At 28.4% G+C, this 15,087-nt stretch overlaps 2 protein-coding genes across 3 annotated transcripts in view; one reads left to right on the top strand and one right to left on the bottom strand.

Moving 5' to 3' along the window:
• The first annotated feature begins 661 nt into the window (after positions 1-661).
• Positions 662-15,087, top strand: part of LOC127287511 (uncharacterized) — a 404,468-nt gene continuing 390,042 nt past the window's right edge. Inside the window, exon 1 of one of the 2 annotated variants that reach the window (XM_051314503.1) lies at positions 662-977. In XM_051314503.1, the coding sequence (XP_051170460.1) occupies positions 902-977 (76 nt within the window). In that variant the 5' untranslated portion in view covers positions 662-901. The remainder of the gene's footprint in view (positions 978-15,087) is intronic. The other variant, XM_051314508.1, reaches the window with a different exon arrangement.
• LOC127287555 (uncharacterized) lies at positions 6,236-7,451 on the bottom strand. The gene is made up of 4 exons (XM_051314551.1): positions 7,157-7,451; positions 6,834-7,066; positions 6,577-6,754; positions 6,236-6,388 (listed from the first exon to the last, which is right to left on the bottom strand). Exons 2-4 carry the CDS (start codon positions 7,038-7,040, stop codon positions 6,252-6,254), a joined length of 522 nt encoding a protein of 173 aa, XP_051170508.1. The 5' UTR covers positions 7,041-7,066; positions 7,157-7,451; the 3' UTR covers positions 6,236-6,251.

Raw genomic sequence — 15,087 nt, 5'->3', positions numbered from 1 at the left:
ACCAACATTATGATAATTTGGATTAATTGTATCTCGTTCTAATGAGGTGAACAATTTACCTTTAATTAACTTACACATAATTGAGTAATAGTGATACTTGCACAGTTTCATTAGTTTTCTTTTGTTACCTTACAATATACTCTTTTCACAAACTTTAATAATTATACTCCATATTATGATAAATATTGTTATTAAATAATTTCAATTAAAACGTATTCCATATTTATACATTAATCTCAAATTTCTATTTTAAACATTTCATTTCAATTTAAGCATTTTATATTTCATTATATTTGTATTTAAGATTATATCAATGATACAGTTTTTTATATTAAATAATTAAGTTATATTTTACAGATAATTCATTAAAATTACTTTACTGTTAATCTTTCTAGAAGATTAAAGTATTTAATATTTTATTCAGTTGTTTTTAAAAAAATCCATACACAAAACAAGATTATTTTTATGGTAATAAATAAAGCACTGATGAAGTCTCACATTATGGTTGAAACAATTTGAAGTTTCTACTAATATTGCAAATAATCTGTATTTTTTAAAATACATTTTATTCTTAAAGTTTATTTAATACGAACAAAAAAATAGTAGAAGTGTTTGTTAGTTCAAAATTTAAAAACATTTTATAAAATGCAAAAAGAAATTATACTAAACAACTAATGTTTTGGTAGATAATATTTTTCTACTCGTATTAGTAATCTAAATTACTTCACTGAAAAAAACTTGTGAATAAAGTGAATAACATCTTATAGAATAATGCTTCAAAATTTTAAAGCTTTTATAAATGAAATATTTGTATAAAAGGAAGAAGTATTTGACTTGCTTAGTCTGAAATTTCCAAAGTGTTGAAATCACTTGTTAACATACTGTGAATACAAATGACAAGATGAAATATAAGTTTTTTATGCTCAACATGGTTCATGCAATCACCATTTTAACAATTTTAAAAATGCTTACTAATGGTAAGTCAGTTACTTAAAAATATTATTTTCTTTGCACATGGGTCATTTTATAAGAAACAAGACCGTATTTTTAAATGAAATTGTAAGGTAAGGTAGTGAAGGTTGGTACGCATTTTGTGTTTAGGATATTAAATTTTTAATATTTAGTGTATTAAAAAATCTAAAGTATCATTTGAAAAGTATAAAAAATTTTATATCATTTATAAAAAGTGTTTCTTTAATATTATTTTGAATCAAAACTTTTAAGGACAGTTTTTTCATAAAAAAATGTTGAATTTTAATAAACAAAAATTTTGATTATTTATATAAAATTGGTAAGAAAAACCATGTTTGCAATCGAATTTTAAAATAAAAGAAATCATTTTTACAACATTTTTAAAAAGCGATATGAAGAAAATTGTGTTTATATTCAAAATATATATAAATAAATAATTTTTGAAGGATTCAAATTTTTTTCATAAAACTTAGTATCTTTTCTTCCAACGAATGTTATAAATAATAATATTTTAATTTTTTAAATGCCAATTAAACATTTTTTCTGGAGGTCTGTATTCCGAGGATTTTCTTGCAATGTAGGTTTCTAATGATTACCAAATTTACTTTTGAATGAGGGTTCTCCCAGGCAACACAGTTACTAGCGAACAAGTAACAAATCTGTAACAAGATAGGGAAAAGCTTTAACAAGTGATGTATAGAGCAGTCACCAGGTGACTTGATATTATACTCACTCAAAGTGATAACAAACTGCCGTATCAGTAATATTACCCTTCTACCAGCCAGTAACATTGGTCAACAATTTTATATGTGACTTATAATCTCATATGTTATCAATTTTTTATTCAAGATTATTAATTAATTAATTATATAATGTTAATAAAAAATTAAATATTTGACAAATAAATAAAGTTATCGCAATTCTGAAGCTATTAATCAAAAGCTGACGTAATTCCGTATCCAACGAACCTAATATCCTAGTGGGAAAAAAACCATGTTCGTTCTAAAAACGCTTCATGTCCGCCAAATAATGTTCTGAAAAATTATTTGAACGAACACGGTTTTTTGCTCACTGGGATAAAGTATTTTTTTAAGCTGATTTTTTATGAACAATTGATTATCATTACAATTGTTTATAAACAATCTATTAAACGAAAATACTTCATATAGGGCTCGTTGGATGCGGAATTACATCGACTTGCATTTTGCAAGGTCAGAAATGCGATAACTTTATTTGTTAATAAAATATTTTCATTTATATTAACATTAATAATTAATTAATATAAAATTGTAATGATAAAAATAGTTTTTTTCGCTTTTAAATAGTGCAAAAAAAAATTCAAAAAATCCAAAATTTGACCATTTTTTTGAAAATCAAAATTTTTTTTGACTATTTTTCTGAATTCGACCCTTTTTATTCGATTTACATTTTTTCTATAAAGTCTAAATTGAATACTTTTAACACAAAAAATATGAAAATCTGGCATTTTTTGTTTTCGAAATACTATGAGTCAAAAACCACGTCAACCGTGAATCAAAATTTTCTAGATTTTTGGAAAAATAAAAACAATTGTGAAAACCTGTCGCTCACAACGAACCAAAAAAACACTTTATATCGTTTTTCAAAATTTCAAATTTTTATATCTTTTTTTATAATAAAAAATTTTTGCATCATTTTTTTTTTTTTAAATTAATAAATCAAATTTCATTTGCTAGAAATTAATGGCAATTTTTTTGGTAGTTAATAATTGAATATCTTCTCTTTTAAATAAACTTTTAATTGTGAAAAAAAAATTTCAAAAATTCTTCATTTTTAATAAGAATTTTATAAACAATTTGTATTTTTTATACTTTCTATAGCAAGGATTATAATGAAATTTATTTGCAAAATACCTTGGACTCTTGTCTTCATATTCTTGAAATAAATATTTGTTTCCAATTATAACCGGACATTTTGAATTTTTTTGCGCCGTGCACCGCCCGCCAAAGTGGCTTGAAATGAAAAAGTAGGGTTCAAAACAGTCTAAAGCCTAGTATCAAGTATGAAGTCTCGAGCTTGATTTTTGATTTTCAATTTGCATAAAAAATTATATTTATATAAACAAATGAAAGAAACGTGTTTTTCTACATATTTCTCTCATTTTCAAAAAAAATAAAGAAAGTTTTTATTGTTGTGTACTTAAATTTACTCCAATGGATCTCTGGCACACTGCAAGAAGGAGGATATTATGAACTTTCTTTGCGACAATCTTTTGAACATTCTTTATGTTTCTACAAACTTTTAGAATGAAAATAATACTTTGACCTAAATCTTAACTGCTAATTTTTCAAAGACATATAAATATATGTACATCCAAATAAAAATTACTGAAGTGTAACAGCAAATTTTCGATTCTATTGTATTAATTTAAAAATATATAAAATAAAGACATTATTATGAGTTTATTAAATGGTTCAAAGGATTTAAAAAAAAAATTAAAATTATTTGAGTTATAAACAATCAAAATATTTTACATCGTTTCATTAAATAATTCTTATCTTAAAATGCAATGAATTGATTTTAATAAAGATTGGTATAAGTACTCATGAAATATGTGTGTTTAAAATATGACATTAAAAATAATTTTATTGTTAAATTTACCCATTGTTTATGCAAAATTAATTGTTTAATTATAAATAAATATCTAATATTCTTAATTTCATAGAAAGTTTATTTAAAATTTATTGAAATCGATATTTTATAACGATTCGATATCCGGTTCCAAATTTCGTGGCCCGCAATTAAAAACAAAGGTATGAAGTTATTTGTGATGTGTTAAGTTAGGCCTGCTTTATTTGCATAACTTATGTTTTTATTATTAATTAAACACGGTGTGTCCAAACCAAGTTGAACCCAAAAGTCGAAGCACTTCAAATTTTTTTGTGGGTTTCTATTCTACTATGTCTTCTGCATAATTTAAGACCAAAAAGAAAAAAATCGTTAGACGCATGTTTAAGAAAATCTACTTTTTGTATTTTTTATGCTAAAATCACTGCTATTTTAACCTGTTGCTATAATATTATTATCTCGCATAAATAAATATTGTTTTCTCTATTTAGTTATTGAAAAATTTATACCCTTTTTAGCAGTAACTTTGACTGAAAATAAATTTTGATTTAACAACGGAACATATAAGACATCATAAATAGTACCTGGAATCCACTTATCATTAACATGTGTTTCTATACATTTACATTACCTTTACCATAAGCGCAAATCTCGTCCCCGTTTCCAATCTTGATAATTAAGGGAGATTTTAACTCTTCAAATGTGTAAAACCATTCCCGCTGGTACGTCATATGATCCGAAGCACCTGAATCTATCAGCCAGTAATCTTTGTTAACCCTATTGAAAATCCCCACATGCGAAACCACATGGGATCCTATGTCAAAAACTATGTAAAACCCCACTCCTATATAGGAAACCATATGGTTTCCCATATAAATCCCCATGGAAAATTGAGACAGTAATTGACATAGGAAAATATCAAAACGAGGTTCCTCATTTCCTACGTCAAATCCCATGTTAAATACTAAATGAAAACCTTTATCATTTTTTTGAAAAATTTCACCATGTCATTTCCCATGTGAAATCCTTTATCACTTTTTTAAAATTTTTCCCATGTCAAACCCCATGTCATTTCCCATGTGAAATCCTTTATCATTTTTTTGAAAAATTTTCCCATATCAAATCCTCTTTCGCCCTATTGAAAATCCCCTCATGGGAAATCACATAGGAAACCACATGGGAATCCGCATGGGAAATAGAACACAATTTCATGTGCATTCTTACACATGATAAAACAAATAGATTTAAGCATAGAAAATCATATAAGATGTCATATAGATTCTTAAATTTCAACCCAAGATTTCACATGGATTTACATATGACTTATGAGAGATTCTTTTTCAATCGCCCCAGCCCAACCCTAGTAGAAATATACGATCGCGCAATTACTGGTCCAGTACTATTTGCCGTAGTACCAGTACTGGCTGCCAGTACGGTACCAGTAGTGGGTCTGTACTGGCTTTTTGCTTGTCGGTACTGGTTTAATGAATTTTATCTGTACTGGTGTAGAACCATCAACCAGTAATGTTCTGGTACTGGATTAATACCGCCTATCCAAATCACCGTATTTAAAAAAGGGGAATTTTTATTTTGATAAAATTAAATAAAATTTTTATTTTAATTACCCGTGTGGAAAAGTGATGTGGGCCCTTATGAATCGCCCTCATGCCATGAGGGGCGCATATGGATGATCCATAGGGGCCCCTCATGGAAACGACATGCTCATCGATGAGGGCGCCCTTATGGGCCCTCACGTTTGCCCTCAAGTTTGCCATAATGTTTTTTAATCAATAATATTAATAATAAAAGTTAATTAATAATAAATAAGCTTAAATTATGAATAAATAACATATTTATTTAATAATTATTCAATTTTAAATTAAATTCTTACTCAAATTGAATTTATTAATTAACGTTCTAATTAATTAACTGTCGGATATAATTAAAAGTAATAATAAATTAATTAATTAAAAAATTAAAAAAATATGTAATTTATGCATACTATTAACGGATATTTTCATTTTTCAATTAATTCATCATCATTATATGCTTTATGATTATTATCATGAATCATCTCAGATGAATTTTCAAAAAAAGTGTAAATATATTTTTATTAAAAACGCGTTTTTCGTTGTTCTGAATCATTATAAACATTAATTTTTTGGTGATAAAAAAATATTTGATTTTTGGACTTAGAAAATTTTGCTAATCGATCATGAGGGCGATCCATGCGGGGCCCCTACGTTGCCCCTCATGGATTCGCCATATGGATTAGCCCTCATGGGCCCCCGCCGGGGGCCCCGAACTCTTGAGGGCAAGATCGTGGCTTTTTCCACACGGGAAAGTAAATATTTTATTTTATAATAAAGAATTTCTACCTCATTAAATTTAAACAGTTAACGGAAACAAAAAATTATAATAATATAATTAATTAACAAATGGGTAAATAAAATATTTTTTATATTATGATTATCATTTTCGTACGTTAAATGACAATAAAATATAAATAACATGAATAATTAATTAATATATTAAATAATTATTATTATTGCTACAATATTGACATATATACAAATATTATATGTATAAATATATTTATATATACATATATATTTGTATATATTGTTTATACAATAATAAAATATTAAAAGTACTAATTAAATGATTTTTATTTACTCTGCTTGACGGGCATTTTCTTGCATCCGTTTCTTTTTTCCTCCCTCGCGATCAACAGCATTTGACAGCCATCTACTAACCGCTGTTCCAATCGTCTTTTGTGTTTCGTTCTTGAATACATCCAAAAGAACTCCTAGAAAAAAAGTTACATTATTTAAAAATATTTTTAAAAATTTATTTAGTCTGTAATGATCCACTTTCCGATGAGTGCCAGATAGATTTATCCCAAGTAATTTCTTATGGAAAGAATTTATCTATGACGGATCGGGAGGTTTAGATTTATTTTATTTTAATTTACTTCTTAAAGTTGTTTTTACGTACTTTCTAAAGATTTAAATGTTGTCGTGGCGGAAAAATTTTCCTTCGATATTCCGTGAAATGGTATTCCTGCCTTACTGTACTTTAATTGAACTTCCTTTTTAATGATTCTCGGTAATATAATACCGATTGCAACGTTGGCTGATTTCGCGCGTGCTGCATAAAGATGCATGAAGTGAACCTATTTTTCAAAGAAATTTTGTCATTAAATAAATAAAAATAAAGAAAATCATAAAATTAAATTAAAAATCAAAACTTACCACATGAAGTAGAGATTCTTCATTATTACTAAGAGTTTGGTCAAAATCTTTAAAATCTTGTACCGTTTCTTTTGGCAAAGTTTTCAAAATTGGTTTCTCCGTAATTTCAGAGATTGTAGTTGCAGCTTGATTTATTACTACCGCATCTGACAACGTATCTAATCTTCTGTTAATATGATGTAAAAGTCGTCTTTCTAAAAGTTCCATCGATTTTGTGAACACTTCAGTCAAATCTGAAATAAGAAATAGTGTCATAATTAAAATAATTAAATGTTGTGTAGATTTAAAAAAAATTTTAAATAATTAATTTAAAACTAACTTACCAGTATCTTTTTTGCAGTATGCACATTTTTTACTATTCCGATGATTAGAATTTTCAGTGACTCTTCTTTCGGAAGCAGAAGCATATGGACTTTTAAATTTTCTTGCTCTTGTTTGAGCTGGTTTTGTAAATTATGCTTTTTCGGACTGCTTGTACTCGTTGTTGTTCAGTTCGAGTTCTTCTTCAGATTCTACATCTGGAAAGTTTTCTATCACTGAATGGATTGACGAAAAAAAATACCTTGGGTCTCATTCACTTTACTTTGCGAATTGGCGATATTTTTCGCACCATTAACTCTTCTGACGGAAGTAGAAGCGTAAGGACTTTTAAATTTTGATTTAGTTTGAGCTGATTTTTTAAATGATTTTCTGGACTGATTATAATCGTTGTTGATCGGTTCGTGTTCTTCGTCAAAAGAATTGTCCAAAGATTTTTCAGATTCTGTATCAGTAAAATTATCTTTCACTGAATGGATTGGCAAAGAAGCTACCGGCAAGGCATTCCCTGTAAATGTTAAAAAAAAGATATTATTAATGAAGTATCAGTATTCTGTAAAATTTTAAATAAGCAGACATAAAAGTTTCGAAAAAAGAAAGCAATAAATTTTTTACGTATTATGTATAAAATGTATAAAAGGTTCCTTTTAAACAAAGAATAAAAATACCTTGGGTCTCATTCGCTTTACTTTGCAAATTGGCAACGACATTTTTCGCTTCGGCTAAAATGGCATCAGCTGATTCATCGCAACTTGAATCGGAATGTTCTCGAGGTTCATCACTTAAGCAACTTTCCTGAAAGGTACTTGTATCAACAATTGCGCTTTCGAAGGCTCTATCCTGGCGCCTTATTCCTTGTTGAAAAGAACCTTAAAAAAGTAAAATAATAGTTAAATATTCAATAACATTAATTTAAGTTTTATCGGATTTATAATTTTAATAATTAATATTATTCTTACTTGCTTCTCTTAATAAAATTACAGCCCATTCTCCCCACTTTGGATCAGGATGTTTTCCAGTTTCAACCCACTCATCAATAAATGTATATTCTACGATGGGTGGATATTTACAAAACCACTGCTTCTTGCTTCTTTTATAAATGACCCAATATCTGGGCACTAGTTAAACGACTCTTTGCCCTTTACTGCTTAGTTTAATGAACTGCACAACAACATGGGTTGTATTTTTGTGCAAACTTTTGATATTCATTTTCACGTGTTCCATTAGTAACCTTCAAATATAACAAAGTATCTATGTATGTGTGTATGCAATAAAAAATAATTTTTGCTATGTGGTACAATTTGATGATGAATTATTTAAAGTTTAGACACGAAACCTTGTAAAAGAACATGTAGAAAGTGCTTTTCTAAAATTTGGAGGTTAGAAATTACGTCATGAATTTTTTGTTCACTACAACTGAATTAGAGAGAGTATTGAAAGTTTTAATATATATGTTAATGTCATATAAAATAGAAGCAACAATAGCAATCATTTTATCAGAAAAATTTCTATAACAAAAACACAAACACTGAATAAAAAATCTGATGCAACACGTGACTATTGATTTTCGATCAAAATTTTCTTGCTTGTAATCCAATAGTGTAATAAAAATTATGTTTTAAACGCAATAAATGTATTTAAAAAAATATTTTGTAATATGAAATACACTGGACAATTAATTATTTGTGTTAATTTATTTGTGCAAGCAGTGTGAATACACGTGGTTGACGCGTCGCGATCTATAACTTTGATGTTAGAAATCATGTTCTGAATCTTATCACATTTTCAACACTTTAATGAGAAAAATATTTAGTACTATAAGAAATTGATCACTTGCATTGAAGTTCCATAGGTATGCTTTAAAAGTTTAAAAAAACAGATCAAATAATGCTTTGCTAAACTGATGACTTTACCTTCACAATTTCTGTCAGAGCGATGCTATCAGAGAAATAGATGGTGAAACGGTGTATACACAGATGATTGCGTACGGCAAATGGCCGATTTAACATTTGTCTATTGGGCAGGCAAAACTTAGCAGACAAAGATAGAAGTAATTGTAGCGCGCGAAAATACGTCCATTGAAAGTTTGAAAAATAACTGATACTTTTTTAAAAATGAATTTGATGGCTATTGTTTTCTAATATAATTCAGAACCAATTTATCGATTTTAGATGAAAAAAGATATCGATAAAAATTCCCTATTCATAGTTCAGTGATGCAATAAAGGAATTGCATAGATTCTTTTTTCAGAATTTTCGTTCACCCACATGACATCCATTTTTCGATTAATATCAGTTAAAAAATAACTTTTCAGCACATTCCTTGCATCCTTCTGCATTTCCAACATGTTTAAATCACTCGAATCACGAGGGTAATCAAAAATAGACTTCTTCTTTTCCCATACATGTCCAACAATTACTATCTTGTCTAACGAATGATATTCTTTTAATTTAACGATGTCAGCGATTTTAAAATTCTTTTTGTTAGAAAGCATCATAGTGTTGTCTGGATAAGATGTGGAAATAGTTAAGTTTGTGTATTTGAGTTTTTTAATCCTCGTTCGATCTTCTGTCACGGATTCGGTTTCAATTATTTGTATGACAGGTGGCGATGATGGATTTTTGTTTACAGTCATTTCAAATAACCGTCGACAAATTTGAGACAAGGGTCTACTTCCACTGCGAACAAGTTTTTTAATTTACCCAAAAAATTTTCAAATGGAAAAGCGGTGATGTTTTTAAGACTGGAATTCAAGAATTTTGCATCATCTGCTAAATGAATCAGATTATGCATGTTTATCACTTGCATTGAAGTTCCATAGGTATGCTTTAAAAGTTTAAAAAAACAGATCAAATAATGCTTTGCTAAACTGTTCCATGAAATAGCAAATTCTTCATCACACAAAATGCGACCGCTATATAAGAGACAGAAAAGAAGCTCAGTCGCCTTCCATTTCGGAAGAAACTTTAAAGATCGAGGTTTCCTCGGAAATTCAATTGGAACCTGTTTTTTCAATGCTTTTAATCTTTCAGATAATGTTTGTCTGTCTCTCACACTCAATTTTGTCTTCAAACCTGATGTCAAACATTCTAATATTCTTTTCATAACACCTGATCCCAAATGCATAAAATCTAAAATAGATATCGAAATTATATTTATTGTTTGCTTTAAAGAAAGAAGTGGTGATTCTTCTTTATGGTGTTCAGGTTGAGTTTTTTCTCTAAACGAATTGTCGGTTCTCAAAGGTTCATTAGTTGATGGATAAACGGTTCGATAACCTTTCTTTTTAGATTTTTTCGATTTCACTCTTTTTCCCTTAATTTTACAACGTTCGCATGCGTAGTATCCTCCATGTCCTTTGGAACTTTTTGCAAATGAACGAGCGGGAGTATCGCAAACAAAACATTTTATTCTCACTTTAAAATGTCTATTTTCAATTGTCAAACCTTCTTCGAATAAACGATTCATCTCTTTCTTGAAATTCTTCAGATATTCTTTAATATTTTTTGGTTTTCATTTTCCCAAAAAAAGTCCAATACAAAATGGCTCACAAATATTATTAGGCGTATAAATTTTTGCAGTAATAGGCCACAAATCTTTATTACTAGACCGAAAAAGTTGCATTCCATCAATATTAATAATTAGCGAGATTGTATCACTTTTGTGCTCATTCACATTCAAGCAATTTTTAATACCTGAAGCAACTCCAAGGTAAGCAAACTGACCTTTTCCTCCATCCTTATCTTCCATTTCCGTTATAACATATTTAGCTGAAGAGGTTCTTAACAACGTTTTAGAAGATGCTGGTAATTGAGGTAGCACATTTTTTCTTAAAATCTTAAGAATTTCATCAACTTTAGTCAATGGTACATGACCACCTTGGGCCCACATTCTTATTTCGGAAACTATATCCATTTCGGGAGATTTATCATTTACGTCAAGTTCATCATCTGAATATTCAAAATCGTCAATTATTTCTTCGTCAGTATTCTCGCTTTCCGACTCATCCCCATAAATGTCTTCAAAATCCAAAACTAAATTGTCTTCAACGTCTTCAAACTGCTCCTCTTCTTCGCAAGATACATAATCATCATCATCTGCATCATCAGCACCATCGAAATCTTCATATGTAATTTCATCACAATCTTGGTAATCGTAGTGGCAGCTATTAACTTGTGCAAAATTATAAATATTTTTATCATCATGGCTATGAGAGACACTTGGTTTATCTAAAATTATTTGATACAAAACATTAATTCGTAGAATATATTCTTTTTTTAATTACAAATGAAAGTTAATTAAAAGTTTCCTTAAATAATTTCAGAAAGTTTGTAAAAAATTAATGAATTTAATTGTTTAACACATTTTTAAAAAAATTAGTTTTTAAATAAATTTTATATTTTTTCATAAATAAATTTTAATTTGCAGCATATACATACCAGATGAAGATTCTTCCTGCGAAATATTGTCATCAGACAATTTCAACTTTTTTAAACACCTGTGTCTCTCAACTCTGTCGCGATTTAAAAATCTTTTCCTGCCTTGTCCAAACATTTTATATTAAAATTTTCTGAAATAGTTTTAAAAAATTAAACAAATTAAAATTTAACATAAATAATATATAATAATACTTAATAAGATTTTCCAAGTATTAAAAAGATTAAGTTTATTGACTAAATAAAATAAAATTGAAAACTGTATGTTTTGAGGTTAAGTTATACATATAATAATTTTCAAAAACTACAAACGAACATTTTTTAGAAAACATAATTTTGCAAAATTTTATTATCATACTTGTAAACTAAATTTTAACAAATATATATTCTTATGTAACTTTTACATTTTATTTATTGAAATAACCTTTTATGAAAATAGAAAATAACCTCGCCTTCTACGTATTCTCTATTAAAATATGAAATATTTTCTATACTTACATTCCTCTTTAATGAAAAAATCAAAAAGTTACTCCTGTTTTGCATTATAATCAAACATTTTGACATTAATAAAAAACAAACACGCACTATTTTTAAAAATAAATTAACTGCAATTGTGATAGAATTCTAGTTTAGTGACGTGAAGACGCAGATGTGAGATATAGTTAATAGTCCAATTGCGCATGCCTTAAATGCTGATCTGAGTATATTACTGGCATTGTAATGGATGAGTACTACCTTTCAGTACTGGTAAAATTCCCGGAAACCAGTACTGGTAGATTATACTGTGCCAATACAATGCCAGTGGTGAGCTTCGGCATTTTACCGAAATTTCTACTAGGGAAAAAGTCAATGTTCTGGGATTGGGTTCATACTTTGGTAAATTGTTGTCCTATATGATAGTAATAAATTCCTAAAATATAAACTCATTGAAAAAATATTTGTAGAATGTAGAGGGGCTTGAAGTTTTGAAGTTATGGGTAACATTGTAATTTTCAAATCCGTATAACTATGACAAATGTTAATGGATTTCAATTTATCTATAATGAATTTTAATGCATTTTTCACGTCCTTTTCAAAAATGTATACGAAATTTAAAAAAAAAGTAAAGTAATATTTCAGTGCGTAAAGTGAATCACTTTACTCACCGTTTGAAAAAGAGCTTCTTTACACACACTTTTCGGTGTGTAAAATTTAACTTTAGAGGTTAGTGTTGCAAAAAAAATTTTTTCATTTACAAAAAAATTTTAAATTAACAAAAAATAAAAACATTAAAAACAAGTTGTAAATTCAGATGTTCAGGACATGAACATTTTGCTTCCTCTTTACGATCAGCAAAAAAATTTGCTTCCTCGTGGAGAAAGCAAAATTTTATTTCCAAGATGTGAATTTTTGATTTTTTAACTTTCATAAATTCTTTAAATTTACCTCAAATGTATACTTCATATATATCGATAGATTCGTTTTAACGTAAGGAATACGATTTTATTATATATAACCTTAAATTTTTGTATTTAAAAATTTTTGCGATTAAAAAAAATTTTTGGAAAAAAGACCATAACATTTTTTTTTGAGTATTTTAAAAAATCCTTTGGTCAGATTTGAGATATTAATATGATAAATGAGCCTACCAAATTTTATCTAAATCCATTAAAACCTGTTAAAGTTATTTTCTAAACAAAAAAGGGATCCACACACACACATGCACACACACATACATACATCCGGACAATTGATCAGGATCTTATATAACATGTTTCTATAAAGAAAAAAATTTGTTTCCGCCACTTTGAAAAGTTTTATAAACGAAAGGACTACAAAGCTTCCTCCACGAGGAAGCAAAATATAATGTAAAAAATATAAATTTATATGTTTTGTACAATATAACTTTTTTATGAAAATTCTTGTGTAGTTTTAATACCGACTCTAAAATTATTATGTTTTTTTTAAATATTTAATTTACTTCTATACAAAGTTGCGTAGTAATTAGTACTAGAAGTTACTAGTGAAATTACTTTATATAAAATTCGAACTTCAAATTGCATTATTAAATAAAAAGTAAATAATTTTACAAGATTTACCACGTGATAGACATTGTTATTGTAACATAATTATATTATTATGTGTGTATCCTATAAATTCCAAAGCAATATTTTTATTCAAAAATAAAAATAATTGTTTTTAATTCAATAAACAAAATATTTTTAAATAAAATCCCTCAGCATCAACCATGGAATTTACTTTATACTTATTCCAAGTTTGCAAAAAAGAATGATGGACACTTTCTCCCGCTTGCTCAGACCAAATTCCTAAACCATCAGATCTTCCTAAAAACTACAGGCATTGTTCAAGATGGTTCAAAAACACGTGTATTTTCGGAGTTTCGTTCATTTCAGTAGCTTCATAAGCTTTTTTCACGTTTCCAATTTGGCTGCTCAATACACTGCAGTTGCTTTGAAGGCAGATACAAAAGGTATGAGTGTATATTGAGTATGACCTTTGAAAATTTCTGGGTCCAACAACTTATCTGGTTCCGACAGAAGTTTTCTACAACCATTTCCTTCGAATACTTCACCATGGTAAGATTTAGAAATCACGCCAAGTTTCCTAGGCTATAAAAGAGCCTTTTCACGTCCAACAAGAGGTACTATTCCGTCCCAAAATAAATGTTTGACAAATCCTTGCTAAATGTGTAGTTCTGGGACGATACATTTTTCTAATAGTCATCAGATTCTTTGAACAATGGTGCATTTATTGTGCTATGAAAGTGTGGAGCAATTTTCTTATCTTTTCCCGCGTTAGAAAATGCTTCGAACTCATTCTTCAACTGTCTCGAGACTCTAAATGTGAAAAATCAATTTTTTTATTTAAAGCTGATGTTTCATTTTTTTCGTCGTTTGAATTTCTCAAAAAACGCAACGATACGCAACAATATGGGCATGGAAACATCGAAGTGGCAGTTTGTTGACCGTTCGCCATCAGTATTAACTTAAAATCGGCAACAAACTTGAAAGGAATGTTATTCAGTTTAGTCAGCTGAAAGAATAATTCCAGGTTCCCATATGTCTCCTTGATTTTCGGTACTAAATACAGAAGTATTAGACGATTGACACTCGTCAACTTTGCTTTTCTTCCACTTTCAGCGTCTCCAGAATGGCGGCTTCGTTTCTCTGGAGGTGATTCTGGATAAACATTTTCTTTCATTTCGTCAGCAGTCACATTTTCTTTTTCCAAATTATAATTCTGTGGAATTAGAGTTAAACACATTTTAAAGAAGCCCTGTCCACCATCTGCAAGTACTTTAATGTGAAAATCGCCAAGTAAATTTCTGTGCTCAATAATTTTTGAGACCAACGCTTTGGCATCAGCAAACACAACGGGTCTTTTTTCTTTGATATTTTTTACGCCTTCTACGTCAAAATCCCTAACATCGTGTTGGTATAAATAAGATAGTAATGTCGACTTCAGCGATAAATGTTTAGCTAAATTGAAAAGTACCGAAT

Source organism: Leptopilina boulardi, unplaced genomic scaffold (assembly GCF_019393585.1).
Source record: "Leptopilina boulardi isolate dan_hultmark-lab unplaced genomic scaffold, ZJU_Lbou_2.1 LbouV2_122, whole genome shotgun sequence".
Classification (NCBI taxonomy): domain Eukaryota; kingdom Metazoa; phylum Arthropoda; class Insecta; order Hymenoptera; family Figitidae; genus Leptopilina; species Leptopilina boulardi.
The sequence above is the reverse complement of the archived record's forward strand: the minus strand, read 5'-3'. Positions and strand labels throughout refer to the sequence as shown.